This window comes from Ipomoea nil, unplaced genomic scaffold (genome assembly GCF_001879475.1).
Source record: "Ipomoea nil cultivar Tokyo-kokei standard unplaced genomic scaffold, Asagao_1.1 scaffold1179, whole genome shotgun sequence".
Taxonomy (NCBI): Eukaryota; Viridiplantae; Streptophyta; class Magnoliopsida; order Solanales; family Convolvulaceae; genus Ipomoea; species Ipomoea nil.
In genome coordinates, this window is record NW_017617607.1 from 1,368,384 (window position 1) to 1,385,679 (window position 17,296).

The 17,296-nt window shown below is 36.3% G+C and overlaps 1 protein-coding gene across 1 annotated transcript; it reads right to left on the bottom strand.

Moving 5' to 3' along the window:
* Positions 1-755: 755 nt before the first annotated feature.
* On the bottom strand, positions 756-5,444 carry LOC109183777 (CASP-like protein 1F1). Its single transcript, XM_019333839.1, has 3 exons — positions 5,155-5,444; positions 4,900-5,023; positions 756-1,266 (listed from the first exon to the last, which is right to left on the bottom strand). Exons 1-3 carry the CDS (start codon positions 5,358-5,360, stop codon positions 1,039-1,041), a joined length of 558 nt encoding a protein of 185 aa, XP_019189384.1. The 5' UTR covers positions 5,361-5,444; the 3' UTR covers positions 756-1,038.
* Between the last annotated feature and the right edge of the window lie 11,852 nt (positions 5,445-17,296).

Here is a 17,296-nt window from a genome sequence, read left to right on the forward strand (position 1 = left end):
AGTATGTGTCTTACTATTGTATAAAAAAAATACTTAGCATTCCAGTGAACCTTTTTTTTCCTTCTAGTGCATGTTTTTAGCCTTCAAGTGCACGCTTTGTAGCCTTCAAGTGTATTTTTTTTGCCTTCAAGTGCACAATTCTAGGTTAGTATTTGTTAAATCTTTTGCATTCTTTTCAATAATATATATATATAACTAAATTTCTAATGAAATTTGTGAGATTTACAAACGATTTGCATGTGTAATTACTTTAATAACACTTAAGTTGAATAACTTCCCTTTTTGATACTATAAATTGCATTAATTGCACATCTATTTACCTTCGAGTGCAGAACTTTTGTCTTCAAGTGTACATTTTTGTATCTTCAAGTGCATGGTTTTGAGCTTTCAAGTGCATAAGTTTTATTAATTCGAAAGGAGATTTTTTTTTAAAGAGCATAAGATCTGGAAGAATTTAATGGCTGAGATTTGTGCGCATTTTTTACAAGGAGAGTCATTCCCACATGATCCCCCACACATACAGCTGGTAGTTAGTACCCGTGAAACCAACCGCAAACATTCATGCACTAGCTTATAATTATAAGTGCACCTAGATCTTAACACGTGGCGCGCTGGATGGCTCTTAGTTCTCTCCTGGACAGGCAGTTCGCAGTTGACCGCGATCATATATATATATCTAGTCGGCACAACAAATATATTACAGTTGTTATGTTATTTAGTGGTTTCATACCTACGGATCGGAACACAAAAGGCTGTAAACAGTACGGGGAAACAGCAAACATTTATTACTATGTCTGCATGATTTCAATTCCACAGCTAATGGTTGTTACAGCTTGCCATAAATGATTCCACCAAATAAAATTTACTACTGCCTTTCACACAACATATTTAGTACATACTGTTGTATACATATACCATATATATATAGAAGGAGCTGAGAGAGATTCAAGATAATAAATAAACTAGCATAGTAACAATGTAACACTTTCATTTGTTTCTCCAATCCCTAGCTTGTGTTTAATTCCCCGGCCGGCCAGCCTAGTTCTGAAACATGGATTTTCTGGATTGGTTTGCAGAAAGGACGGTGAGGATGAGGTAGAAGATGACGGCAATATATGACAACGTTATACCAACTGTAACTTTGTGGCAGAACTTGCTAACGTTGTCGCATACAGGCATCCAACCAGAGTGTGATTCTCCAAACTTCCCAACATATCCTATGGCTGTTGCGGATGCACATCCAGAAAGAAGCAAGGCCATCACAATCTGTTCTAATCAAATGTGTCACGTTGTTAGTTCCATTATATATTATAGGGAAAAGGGTCAAATAAGCATAAAAACTTTATTTGAAAAGTTAATTAGACTCTTAAACTTTTTAAGGTAGCAATTAAACTCATCAACATTTTATTTTGATACAATAAAACCAAAAAATCAGTTAGGAACATGTCATAGCATGTGCCTAGAGTTGACGGAACTCTAACGCCATCTTCAATTAAAAAGTGGCTGGTGACCAATGGTCGCCTCTCCAGTGGGTCGCCTTCTTCAATGAAAATTGGCGATCGTTCACAGGTCGCTTTTTAATCAGAAATGATGCCGGAAGGTTGCTGGAACCCTAGTGACCTGCTATGGCAGGTCATTAACGTATTTTTGACCATTTTCTCTATATTATATGACCATAATTACTTGAGTATGTATGTACAAATTGGTATGATTCATACAAAATCTACATACTACCCTACCTAACCCTCTAATATATATATATATATATATATATAAAAGTTTGAACCACAAACCTAAAGACCCCATCTTTACTTTAATAACTTGTAAGAAAAGGTAAATCACAAAATGTGCCTTAATAGTGAAGTGATATGAGTTTTTGCGCTAACCTGGGCATCTCAACCCTTGCGGAATTCGGCCCTGGGTACTTCTGGATATTCCCCCAAACTCAGTCTTTCAAATATATATATATATATATATATATATATATATATATATATATATATATATACTTGTTGTACTTGTAGGTTGGTGGGGAATAATGTTAATTGGAATTCACCAATCAACAATTACCACAAGTCCACAACAGGCTGCTCAAGCAAGGGTGCAAGGTTGTGTTGTGTGTAGGTGAGTGCAAGTGATTAATACGATTCGGACCCTTATATTATGTACATAGTGAGATCTATCATATCAATTTGGAAACATCTGTATATATCATCGCAAAAATTATAAATTAAATGAAATATCAATAGGATCATATTATTTATATATATATATATATATATATATATATATATATATATATATATATATATATATATATATATATATATATATATATATATATATATATATATATAAAGGGATGCAATCAGGTGCGAATAAGTGCTCAGGAGGGAAAAGAGAACGAATCAGCGCGCGACACGTGTCCAGATCTAATAACTTTAAAAAAAAATATGGTGGCATTTTTGTAACTAATTGAACATCGAAGTGCAAGTAAAATCACTTACAAGTGCACCTACTTTCACCTATAAGTGCATGTAATTTTGCCTTGTTAGCATTCACTTTCCGCAAACATTCATGCACCTGGGTGTGCTTATATGTGCAACTATTTATAACTATAGGTGCAACTACTTATAACTATAGGTGCACCTACTTTCACCTATAAGTGCATGTAATTTTGCCTTGTTAGCATTCACTTTCCGCAAACATTCATGCACCTGGGTGTGCTTATAACTATATGTGAAACTATTTATAACTATAGGTGCAACTACTTATAACTATAGGTGCACCTACTTTCACCTATAAGTGCATGTAATTTTGCCTTGTTAACATTCATTGATCTGAGTTCAGCGGGTAGTAATACCCCTGAAAACCACTCGCAAACATTCATACACCTAGGTGCAACTACTTATAACTATGTGTGCAACTACTTAGAACTATAGGTGCAACTACTTAGAACTATAGGTGCAACTAAGTATTGATACTCAGTGTAAATTTTTACTTGCACCTATAATACATTTTACATGCACTTGTAATACATTTTACTTGCACTTCGATGTTCAATTATTTACGAAAATGCCACCGCGTTTTTTTAAAAAATTAGTGTTTCTCATCCATTAGATCTGGACACGTGGACGAACAGAATTCATTCCTATTTCGCGCCTGGGCGAAGCACTCGCACCTGAGTGCGATTATATATATATATATATATATATATATATATATATATATATATATATATATATATATATATATATATATATATATATATATATATATATATATATATATGTTGTTAACTCCTTCAATGTTGGAAATATAGCAAACTACAAAGAATCAATTGTTTATAGGATTGGTACTTTGGTATCATAATGTCAATCAATGTTCACAATTGAGTGTCGTATAGTAGTATTTATTGTGACCTACTAACCACCCACCAACATCTCTTCCCTTTAAGAAAAAAATTTCATAAAATACTAAATCCTTCAAAAGGCCATGGATATATTTGGAATAATTCTTCCCAAATTGACTTTATTTATTAATTGTTACGACAAGAAAATATAATCACAAGGTAGCACTTGTGTGACCGAAATTCGTGAGACGGATCGGATCTTTGACATCATTATCAAAGATCCGATCCGTCTCACGGATTGAGACCCGTGAGATGATCTCACACAAGTTTTTGCCTAAAAAAAAATTGCAAAATGAAATGAAGAAACATATAATTATAATATGTATTAGTACGCTATTTAATTCCTCGATTATTAGGGTTTCACCACTTTGGTCTTCGACTTTCAAACTTGTTCAATTTAATCTTCAACTATGCAATTGTTAACCAAATGATCCTAATCAGAATTATTTTGGTTTGGACAAAGGACTATTTTAGATGAAAATTACATAGTTGGGAATGATATTGAGCAAGTCTAAAAGTCGATAACTAAAGTGATAAAATCCGTATAGTCGAAGGACCAAATCAGGTATTAACTCATTATTATAATATTGACAAAAGTATTTGTACTAAATTTTTTTTTATCAATAAATATATGTTGTGGTAGTAGGAATTAATTGAGTAATTAACACCTACCAATCAAAAATCGCTACATTAATGAGTATATTACCTTCAACTGAGTGCAAATTACATTATGTGTACTTCTGTAGTTCTGTTTAATTAATTTACAGGTAGACTATTATTAAAGCCAGTGACACTTCTTATAAGTCACGTATAATAATATAAATAAAGATATTATTTTGTATTCTATATTGGCATTTTTCGTCAAAATTAGGGTAGTAAAATTGTTCCACCATAACTTCTTGTCTAGCTAAGCTAAGAACCTAAGCCTACTCTACTGACCTAACCATTTGAGGTTTCGATCATTCCCTGGCTTAAAATTTAGTCTGAAGAATTTTCTTAAATTTTCAAATTAAAAAACACAAAATTATTTCATTTGTCTGTGTTTGATAGTACTTTTACTATTCATTGGTCAAATTATTTTTTTAATGTAATTTTTAATATATAAATTTTATATACTAATATTAAATTGTTCATAATTACTTTCTGATCTCAAGCACAAAGAGTTAATACTGTCCCACTCGAATCTATGATCTTTTTATGTAGGAGAGTCACTTCGTGCCACTAGACCACACGGTCATAATAATATTATGAAAAATTGAATTAAAAATAACTTTAATCAAATCTCGTTAACCGAACCAAAAAACCTAGTTAAAAATAATTGATAATATTTAATATCCTTTCTGATCTGATAAATATTTTTAAAAGTTGGGTTGTTAATATTAATTGATAATATTAAATACCCTTTAATTTCTGAAAAATACTTTATACAGTAATAGAAAAAAGTAATCGGAGAAGAAGATCAGAGGTGAAGAAGCTAATTAAGGTACCAAATCATGCAGGAACATGTAGAAATAGTGCTTTGGGTCACCAGCCATCTTGTCGAGGATGAACACAACAAACACAGACAGAAGAGAGAATCCGAATACTATGATATTCGCGACCGCCAAAAACCTGCGACCATTGTTCCCGGCAAAAACAAAACAAGATGAATTGAAAGGCATAATTACTGTCAGCAGTGTTTCGCAAGAACAGTATGTACAATGTAAGAAAAAGAATAAAAAAGAAAGCGCGTATGTATATACTTGAAGGCGGGAGAATAGCTGTAACGGGCATCCATTTGGATCCCGAAAACGGAGACGGTTTGCTTGCTAGTGAGAAGGGTCCAGGCAGCGGCCAACGTGAGGGCGGTGATGGCGAGGCGCAAAACCAGTTGGATCGCAGAGAAGAGTTTGACGGCCTTTAATGGTGGCTGCTGCTTCTGCTCATCCTTGCTTCCAAAACTCTCCATTTTAGGCAACAAGAAAGAGGAGAAGGAAGGCTGCTACTATGGAGTTAGAATGTGGAAGTAGCTTAGGTTGGGGATCGGAGATGCTTGGGAGTATTTATATATTGAGTATGACCACTCTCTCTCTGTTTGGTGACGACCTAGGACAATCAACCATAGATAAATCAAGTTGTGACCCTAGCCGGTAAAGAACTATACAAAAATAAATTAACTTTTTTTTTAGAGTTACTGGCTCTATTACACTGTAGTATCTGTTCATATACTTTCTCAACCTACTGGAACACTAGTATCTGTTCATATACTTTCTCAACCTACTGAAACACAAAGAACCAATAACGCCTCCACTGAGGCTTGAACTCATAATCTTCCAATTGAAAGTCCAACCCGGATACCATTAGACCACATAGTCCTGGTGATCGACTCATAGTTTACTTATAGTTAATCGACTCAAATTAATAAAGCTAAGTCAACCTTGTGATTATAAAGTCAACAGCTTCACCAACTAAGTTAATTAGATTGGCCCCTCATACCACTCATATTATTACTAATATTTTATATGCCCGATATAGCCAATATTAATACTCAATATTAAAATCTTAATTATATTAAAATAATAGTATTGAAATTTTTAATATTCATTCTTCCAAAAGGTTAAACCCCAACCCTAAGAGCCCCCCACACTACCGCTGGTGAGACTCGATCCCTGGTCATTCTTTCAAAATTTCACCTCTATAACCAATTGAGATACCCATGCGGGCAAATTTTTAATATTCATAATTGTACAATTTGTCTTATATTAAAAGCATAGTTGATTTTTTTGAATGCTACTAGCTCTATTACATTGTAGTATCTGTTCATATACTTTCTCAACCTACTGAAACACAAAGAGCTAATAACGCCTCCACTAAGGTTCGAACTCACAACCTTCCAAATGGAAGTCCAATCCGGATATCATTGGACCACATAGTCCTGGTAAAAAGCACAGTTGATAATTTGAGTAATAACTATGGTATAATTAATATTATTAAATTAAGAATTTTAGATATGATAAATTACTAAAATATAATTATGGTAAATTTAAATGAAATCAAATTTATTTCTTATATTACTCCTATATATAATTTCTACATATTATTACCTTTGAAAAATATAAGAAAAAATATATGTATGCATGTGTATGGTAATAATAATAATAATAATGAAAAAAGATAACAGAAGAAATAATAATAATAAGTATATGTTCAAAGAATAAGAATTGTATAGTATAACTCTTATATCGTGCTCCAGAGTGCACAATGCATTATGCGCCCTGCCCAAAACGACGGCGTAATATCTGTTCATACATACTTTCTCAACCTACTAAAGCACAAGAATCAAAACTCCGTCACTAGGATTCGAACATGAGTGTTCTCATTTGAATGATCACATCTAATTTTTAGTTGTGTTTTAGTTTAATATTTCGTTTTCAGTTTGAATTAATCCTTTCCTAACAAATTTAACTTCGTCTATATATACCAAGATTATGTGGTCTAATAGTACTTGAGTTGAACTTTCATTTAGAAAGTTGTGAGTTCGAATCTCAATGGAGGCGTTATTGGTTCTTTGTATTTTAGTAGGTATTTAAAAAAAAAAAAAAAAAAAAAAAAAAAAAAACTTCATCTATATATATATATAAAATAATTTATTTTAATTTCTCCCTCGGTGAAATTCTTCAAACGTTTAAAATATGGATAAATTTATTTTTACTTCAATTCATTGCACGAGGAATCCCTTAATTGGGAGAAGATGAGGAATCCCTTAATTGGTGTTGTTATTATTATACACTTAATAGCTCTTTCCACTTTCAGTATAAAATGAAAGGAATGGTTATTTTTTTATGGACTAATTTGTATACACTTAATAAAAATTTTTTTTTTTTCCTTTCAAAAAAAAAAATTAGATCAACGGGACTTCAATCTAGTAATATCATTTTTTAGGACTTCGGCCGAAAGACCTTGGCCAATTAGGACATGGCAAATTATTGTCGATGGTGGTTCAAACAGTTGTATAAATCACGATCTAAAACAACGTCATTTTAATGTTAAAGAAATTTTTTTTTTTGCTTCGCGTGCGTGTTAGAATAATGATTATTATGGTTAAGAAAATATATTTTATGAGTTAAAATAATGTACTCTATATGTGTTATAATAATAAAATTTTGGGGGTAAGATAATGTATTTTATGAGTTAAAATAATATACTTTATGTGTTAGAATAATGTATTCTATAAGTTAGAATAATGTATAATGTACTTTATATTGAAATTTCTGGAGTAAAAAAAACGTATTTTATGAGTTAGAAAGATGTACTTTATGTTTTAGAATAATGTATTGTATGAGTTAGAATAATGTACTTTATGTGTTTTTGAACTATGATCCAAACAGTGTTGTGTATTAGGACTCTTATATTAGTTGTTCGTTAGGACTCTTTATCTACTCTCTATATTATCACTTGTACAGACTCAGTTGTTTTCAGATTCAATAATATTCAATAATCAAATCCTCATCTGGTATCAGTTTCCAGGTTTCTTCCATGGGAGACAACAATGACGGTTCTGTTCGCGAATCTACTGAACGGACTATGTCCGAGGTTGCTCCCGTTCATCCCCACCCGGTTCCGAGTCTATCTTCGGCGCATCACTTCGTCTCGCTTAAGCTTACCGTTCACAATTATTTATTTTGGAGGACTCAGATGCTTCCGTTCTTGGAGGGGCAGGGTCTCCTTGGTTATGTGGATGGTACGCACGCCTGTCCGACCGGTGCAGCGCCGGTGGAGTCCACGGCGGACAGCAGCGCTGCCATAGCGTCGGGTTCGGGTTCGGAGTGGCGTCGGCAAGACAAGGCCATCTTGTCTCTTTTAATTTCGTCGCTGTCCGATGAGATGATGCACATGGCTGTTGGTCGAACCACTTCTCGTGCCTTGTGGTTGGCCATCGAGCAGGAACTCGGATCGGCGACAAGGTCTCGAGCCCTGCGGCTTCTTGGCGAGTTGCAAGCCCTCACTCAGGGGGAGTCTTCTGTCTCGGACTATCTCGGTCGAGCACGGATGCTTGTAGAAGACTTGGCGCTTGCCGGCCGCCCGATCACGCTGGATGATCAGAATATATATGTTTTTCGCGGGTTGCGGCGGAGCTTCGTCCACTCGTTGCACCCTTGACGCGTGGCTCTCCGGTGACGTTGTCCGAGCTGTCGGACTACCTTACTTCGCAGGAGTGGATTTGTGCAGCCGGCGGCGGTGGTGTTGGATCGCCGGCAGCTATGGCCGTGAGTCGCGACCGTGGTGGCGGTCGCATGCATGGCGGCCAGAATCGTGGTGGTTTGGGCAGTGGCGTCTCGGGCAGTGGTGGCTTGGGCGGTGGTGGCTCGGGTCGCGGTGGCTCAGGTGGTGGCCGAGGCCGAGGAGGCCGGGGTCGGTCCGATGTGCGGTGTCAGATTTGTGATAAGCAAGGGCATTCCGCGTTGACTTGCTACCGCAGGTATTCTGAGTCACCCGGTCCCCAGGTTCACATGACTTATTCCGGAGATGTGGGTGGCTCGATTGATTCTCATCAGTGGTTTCCTGACACGGGTGCCACGAACCATGCTACACCTGACTCCTCGGTGTTGACTTCCGCTGCTGGCTATGATGGTTCTGACACTCTATGGGTTGGCAATGGTACAGGTATGACTATACTTAGTGTTGGTACTGCTTCGATAGCCTCTTCTCGTAAGCTTTTTCGTTTAAATGATGTCTTGCATGTCCCTGGCCTGTCGTCCTCTTTACTTTCTGTTCAGCGTTTTGCTAGGGATAATCGTGTCTTTTTTGAGTTTCATTTTGAGTATTTTCTTGTGAAGGATCTCTTGACCAAGGAGGTGCTTTTTAAGGGGGGCGCGTCAGGCGGTTTATATACTTGGCATGTTTCCTGTCGTAGTCCGTCTGCTAATGTTGATGCGCGTGTCTCATCTTCTACTTGGCACCAGCGGCTTGGTCATCCACACACACGAGTTCTGCGTCAAATTTTACAGTTTTCTGGTGTTAGTCAATTTAATTCTAGTGAATTGTCGAATGTTTGTTCGTCTTGTCAGTTAGGGAAATCTTCCCGTTTTCCATTACCTCGTGTTGCTACTTCTAGTACTCGTGTATTAGAACTCGTTTATACTGATATTTGGGGCCCTGCGCCAATTACCTCTGTTAATGGTTTTCGTTATTTTGTTTTGTTTGTGGATGACTTTACGCGTTTTGTTTGGTTTTATCCTATGCGTGCGAAGACCGATATCTATGCTATTTTTGAGCGTTTTCGCTCTCTTGTTGAGCGTTCATTCTCTCATAAAATAATTGCTATTCAATCTGATTTAGGGGGAGAGTACAAAAAGCTCCACTCTACGTTTGTGTCTCTTGGTATTCGTCACAGGCAGTCCTGTGCGTATACACATGAACAAAATGGTCGGGTAGAGCGTCGCCATAGGCATATAGTGGATACGGGGTTGGCCTTAATGGCTCAGGCTTCAGTTCCCTCTCGTTATTGGGATTTTGCGTTTGAAACGGCAGTCTATTTAATTAATAAGATGCCTACTTGGGTTTTAGACAATGAGTCTCCTCATTACCGTCTGCATCCGTCCCCTCCGTCTTACTCCTTTTTGCGTGTATTTGGTTGTCTTTGTTTTCCTCTACTGCGTCCATATAATCGTAATAAATTGCAGTATCGTTCGTCTCCGTGTATTTTCTTGGGTTATCCTGACTCTTTCCGTGGCTATCGTTGTCTAGATACTGTCACTAATAAAGTCTTTATCTGTCGCCATGTGCGATTCGATGAGGCTATTTTTCCATTTGCTAGTGGTGTTTCTACGCAGGTTGTTGCTAAGCCTCGGGCTGTTCTGTGGGGTGTTGCCCCCGTTGTTGCTGTTCCTGCGCCGGTTTTGCCTACTAGGGAGGAGCAGCCGGTTTCTATCCCCGTGGTTCAGGATTCGGATTCTAGTGAGCGGACAGTATCTGACTGTGGACAGGTTGCTCGTCGTGGTCGGCCACGTCGGGGTCGTGGTGCCAAGGTTGTTGGGCCGCGGTCTCATGTGATGGGTACACGGAGTATGGGCCCTAAGGATCATGTAGCTTTGTTCACTGCTGCTGATGATCTTGAGCCCACATGTTATTCACAGGCTGTGCGCCATCCAGAGTGGCGTGAGGCCATGGATGTGGAGTTTAACGCTTTGCTACAGAACCATACATGGCGTCTTGTTCCTTACACTCCGGGTATGAATGTTGTGGGGTGTAAGTGGGTATTTCGGGTCAAGCGTAATGCGGATGGATCTGTTGAACGCCACAAGGCCCGGCTGGTGGCTAAGGGTTTTAATCAGGTTGCCGGGAAAGACTTTTTTGAGACATTCAGTCCGGTTGTTAAGCCTACCACTGTTCGGCTTTTGCTTTCCTTAGCTTATTCCCGTGGGTGGTCCATTCGGCAATTGGATGTTCACAATGCGTTTCTGAATGGTTCTCTAGCTGAGACGGTGTACATGCGCCAGCCGCCTGGCTACGAGGACAAATCCAAACCGGATCATGTGTGCTTTCTGCAACGTTCTCTTTATGGTTTGAAGCAGGCCCCTCATGCTTGGTTCACTCGGTTGCACGATTTTCTTTGTTCGGTTGGTTTTGTTCCTTCTAAAACTGATGTGTCATTATTTATCTATTCTGATGGTGCTGTGCAGTTGTATTTTTTGGTGTATGTCGATGACATTATGGTCATGCGCTCAGATCCACAGCGGGTTTCAGGTATTGTGGCCAGGCTGGCTGCGGAGTTCAAGATTCGGGATATGGGGGCTCCGTCGTTTTTTCTTGGCATTGAGACTGTGCCTCTCTCGGATGGTATTCTACTCTCCCAGAGGCGTTATATTCAGGACATTCTTAAGAGGGCCGGCATGGTGGATTGCAAGCCGGTTTCGACCCCGGTTTCGGTTGTTCGGTCTGATGATGCTGACACTACTCCTTATGTCGACCCTACTCATTATCGCAGCATTGCAGGTGCCCTGCAGTACTTGACTGTGACTCGACCTGATTTATCTTATGCAGTCAATAGGCTCTGTCAGCACATGCAGTCTCCTACCACGACTAATTGGAGTCTGATGAAGCGGGTGTTACGGTATGTTAAGGGCACTCTTGGTCTTGGTCTTCGTATTCGCAGGTCTCTGTCTTCTGCTGTTCATGCTTTTTCTGACTCGGATTGGGCTGGCAATCCGGACGATAAAAAGTCTACCAGTGGCTTTGCAGTCTATGTGGGCAGCAATCTGGTTTCCTGGTCGTGCAGGAAGCAGCGCACGGTGGCGCGTTCGTCTACTGAGGCTGAATACAAGGCCTTAGCTGATGTCTCGGCTGAGGTTACATGGCTTGGTTCGTTACTTAAAGAGATTGGTTTTCCGCCGGCTTCTGCACCAACTCTGTGGTGTGACAACTTGGGTGCCACCTACCTCTGTTCAAACCCGGTATTTCATGCTCGAACGAAGCATGTGGAGATTGATTATCACTTCGTCCGTGACAAGGTTGCCAAGAAGGAGATTCAGGTTCACTTTATTTCTACGAAGGATCAACTGGCAGATGTTTTCACCAAGGCTCTTCCGTCAACTCGATTTTCCTTTCTACGGGACAAACTCAATGTTGCAGCTGCTCCGTCTTGAGTTTGAGGGGGAGTATTAGGACTCTTATATTAGTTTTTCATTAGGACTCTTTATCTACTCTCTATATTATCACTTGTACAGACTCAGTTGTTTTCAGATTCAATAATATTCAATAATCAAATCCTCATCTTGTGGACCACGGTTCACACGATAATGATTGTTAGGACATCTTCGATGGTTTGGAGTATTTCACTCTTATTAGCATGACCTACTCTTATACTAATTATCAAAATTAAATATTAGCTACGATAAAAGTTATAATTAATAGTAGTGCGCAAAAAACACAACTTATTTCTTTATATTTGCGTAAAAAATAAATTCTACGTTTTGATGATATGATGTTGGACTCTACACACACACATATAGGGTCTGGTTCTCGTGTGGACGTACGGTCATGTCACCACCAGGTAAGTAAGAATGCACAACTACGTGTTTAGAAATGCACTAGGATGTGGTGCATTTGTGCATTTCACTCTGGTGCATTTCTGAACACGTTGTGGTGCATTTATGCATACTTAATGGTGCATGATTGCACGTCCTAGGATTAGGTATTTTTGTGGTGTATTTGTGCATATTCACCCTAGTGCATTTTTGAATATGTTGTGGTGCGTTTATGCATAACTAATGGTCCATTCTGCATGGCTGCACAAGAAGACATGTCCACATTTGAACATATATATATATATATATATATATATATATATATATATATAGTGATCATTGTCTTGAGGGACAAAATATTCTATTCTATCCATTACATGTGATTAATTTTCAAGAAAATCATTCTCTTATTTCAATATCAAGTTAATATATATGTTTGATGTCTAGAAGTTAATTAAGACTGAATCATATTTGAATTAATTCCATCAATTTTTTAAAAGAGTTAATTTCACTTTTGGTCCTAGATTTATAGGTGGCAGTCCATTTTTAATCTTTTTTTTATTATTATCAGAACATCCACATTTGGTCCTAGTATATTGTGGCATGACCATTTTTTTGTCCTCCGTCAACAAAATCGTTGCAATATCGTTAAATACAAAGGTATTTCAATCATTTTTATATAAAGTGAGTTTTCCTGCTATATTTTTATGTTTATTTTATTTATTTTTTTTGAAAAAATTTCGTAATTAAAGACTGAAATGACTTTGTATTTAACGACATTAAAATTGATTTGTTCATAAAGGACCAATAATGGTTACGCCACAATAATACTAGGACAAAATGTGGATGTTCTAATAAAAAAATGACTAAAAATGAATTACCACATATAGATCTAGGACCAAAAATGGAATTAACTCTTTTTAAAAATACAATATCATTCTTTTGTTTGCTCTATATATTTATATGACTTAAACTGAGACTTTATTTAAGGAGAATCAAGTTTCAATGACGGGAAGTAAAAATTATTGTTGTCAACACCCTCTTAAGCTTGTTACACGAGTCTTTCTAGTGAATTTTATCTCTTTTGTATAACTTGCAGACTATTATATAAAATTAAACTTTATTTAGTGTATATTATCAAGTAATAATTACAGTTTTTCTTCATCACCCCAAAAACACAAAGTTATAGCCAAATATATTAATCATTATAAAGTGTTTGTATTTTCTTACGAGTAATGCGATTCACCCTTAAAAAAAATAAAAAAAAATAAAAAAAAATAAAAAAAAAAATCCTCACAATTTCGTTCTCTTCCTAACATGCATGTCATAGTTTTATTGTTTACTTTACATTTTTATCAAAAGTTTTAAGGTATAACGATTCATGGCACCAAATTATGAAGGGAGTTTATGAAGAAAAAATTATGAAGGATAAGAAGCATTTTTCTTTATTACTATGTGATTGGTCAACTAATTTGTAGATTAATAAATGTAAAGATCAGTTGTTAATACCATATATATGAGGAGTGAAATAAAAAATAATAATTATAAAAAGATAAAATACTATTTGAGTAAGATATAACATACCGTGAAAAATTCATAGAAAAGCTCACAAATAAGACAAATTTTTCTATGAGGATCCGTGAGACGGGTCAAGTTTTTAATAAGTATTAAAAATTTTCACATAAGTAACTTTTCAACTCTTAATATTACATTTTAATTTAAAAGTATCAAATTTTTGTCATAAATATTACATTTTTTTTCATAAGTAACAATTAAATAATTTATCCATTACTAGTATTACATTTTTTCTTATAAGTAATTATTCAACTCTAAATATTACATTTTAATTTAAAAGTATTATATTTTTTATTCTACATAACAAATAATTAATTTTTATTGGAATTATATTTTTCAGCATATATAAGCATTACATTTTCATCATAATTCAATTTTTCTCATAGATAAAAATCCGTAAGACCACAAAACAATCAATTTACAAATAATACCTGAGGCAGAGAGTTATGGTACTATAATTTTTGGTTGGTGAGATCCTTTAAATTGTTGATGACTACACAATTGGCCCGTCTAGATCGTTGGCTCAACGTTCGTGTGTGGTAGATGACTGCTTTACGCAGTAATAAATGAAAATGCTTGAAATCCGATTGAGATTTGATCTCCATAATTATATTTTGATTGAGACTGGATTATTTCTGCCATCAAATCTCATAAAAAAAAAAAAATAGCGAAAAAATCTATTTTCTTTTCTTAATTGACTTGTTAATATTCACTTTCTAGCATGATAATAAAACTATTTATGTGTCAAAGGCCTTCTAGTCGAGCGACATAGTTGTAACCCCACAAATGAGAGGTCTTAGGTTTGAACCCCAGTGTGGGGGCATGAGCTCTTTGTGCTTCAGTAGATTGAGAAAGTATGTCCAATACTACATTGTAATAGAGTCAATAGCATTCAAAAAATAATAATAATAAAACTATTTATGTTAATTGATTTCTTACAAATCAATTGACTCTACCTAAATTAAATTTTGAGTTACTACCATTTTAGATTCTATTTATAGGTAGCATTCCATTTCTAGTCATTTGTTTTCAGAACATACACGGTTGGTCCTATTATTATTGTGATATGATCATTTTTTGTCCACCATCAACAATCGTATTTAAATAGTGTTAAATATGAGAGCATTTCAGTTTATTAATTTCTAAATATTAATTTCTTTTTATTGTCATAGATTTATATGCGTCATTCCATTGCTGCGAACGCTCAAGCTGTGGAGGCTCTGTTGCAGAGGCGCAAATTGCAATTGAAGAAGATATGGGACTTTAGCCGTGAATTAGGGATTTTTCAAAAAAAATTAAAAATCAAAATATAGGGGGTCAAGCCATTTTGTATAAAAGAGACCGAAATGTCATCGTATTTATCACCATTAAAATATGTTTGTTGATTGAGGACAAAAAATGATCATGCTACAATAATACTAGGACCAACAAAGGATGTTCTAAAAAGAATGACTAAAAGTGAAATGACACTTATAATTCTAGGAGCAAAAATGGAATTAATTGTTAATTTTAAAAAAAAAAAAAAAAATCAAGTAATGCTCGCTCTATGATATTTTCAAGCTAGACACGACTTTGGAAACTAAATTAATAATTTGACAGTATTAGCTAGTGTTGAGGGAGTGGACCTCTATCTATAGTTTTAATGAATAAAACTTTGTAACAAAAATAGTATTAAACATTTTGTAAGTAATTGTGGTAAACATATCGCACGTAGCATTACCCATTTACCCTAATACTATACATATTATGAAGTTAGCATCATGTCTCTATCCAAGTTGATATGTGATGGTCCTAATTGAAAAGAACAAGTCTAGAGGGATTAATATAATTATTAATATTTTAAAAACCTTTTGAAGCTAACTAACTTAAGCTTGGTAGATTGACTACAAGAGTTGGTTTCTCAATAATACCTAAAAATGTTATGTTGAAATTTTAACTAAAAAGTCAAGAGAAAGCTTTACGCAAAGTTAATGCACGACAAAAAGAAAAATCTTATAGCACGTACACCTATAGCGTTTTTGTAAATATGAAGATGTTAAGATAATGTAAATATGGGCAAAAAGTAAAATGTGTAAAGGTAAGAGACAATAATTTTATATTGTTTCGGAGATGATGTAATTCTCCTACTCTACTCTTCTCCTTTTCCACTTAAGAGGAAATTCTCTAATAATCTTCTCCACCACACAAAATAAAAGCGAATCCAAACTTGTGCTTTGATGACAAAGTCAACACACGCTTTGTTAAGGTTTTCACGACACTCCCAATGAGCTTGTTGCTCTCGTTCTTTCTACAACATGTAGAGTTACACAACGCTGATCAACCCAAAAGTTAATTTCCCCCCAGCAAATAAGACTCTCAAAATCTAGATCATCCTAGAAGTTTTTTGGAGTTTTTTGAGTGACTGGATGCTTGGATATTGTTGGTCCTAGGCAAGCAAAATTCTAGAAAGGGGTAAGGGGAGGGGGAGGCTTGAATAGGCTTTTTGAAATGAAAACATATTAAGGGTGTGTTTGGTTGGTGGGTTTTGCCCATAGGAATGGGTATGAAAGTGATTGTTGTTGTTTGGTTGATAGATTTTTAGAACACTACTATGGGTTTCGAATACCCCATCAATTGAAAAACCCATACCCAAATACAATAAGGGTTTCATTCCCTTATTCATTCTCAAGCACTAGTATTAGTAACCATTCCCATTCCACCCTACTACCAAACATGTTAAATATTTTCCCCAAAACCCATTATCATTACCAAGTATTTGATACCCATTCCAATTCCGATTCCTATGTCCGAACCAAACACACCCTAAGAGTTTTACATAGGGCAAGACTTTCGCTTGCCAAGTTTGGTTTGTAGCATTTTTGGCCCGTTTGGTTCACGGAATAGGCCGGGAATGACATAGCATTCCCAGTAATAGGCCTATTCCTTTGTTTGGTAACCATTTCTATTACCAGGAATACTATTCCTGGTAATAGCCTATTACCTCAAATAAGGTAATAGCTATTACTAGGGCCCCCATGGTATTAGCCTATTACTGAACGCTCAGGAATAGATTTTAGAATCTATTTTCTTTTTTACCACTTTCTTTAACATAATTTTTTTATCCTATATATAAATTTATCCTATTTCACCACCGTCGTCGCCACCACTACCATCACCGCCGCTGCCGCCACCACCACCACCATCGCCGTCGCCACCACCACCACCGCCACAACCGTCGCCACCCCCACCACCATCGCCGCCCCCACCACTGCCACCGCCACTACCACCCCAGCACCACCATCACCACCGCCGCCGCCACCACCAT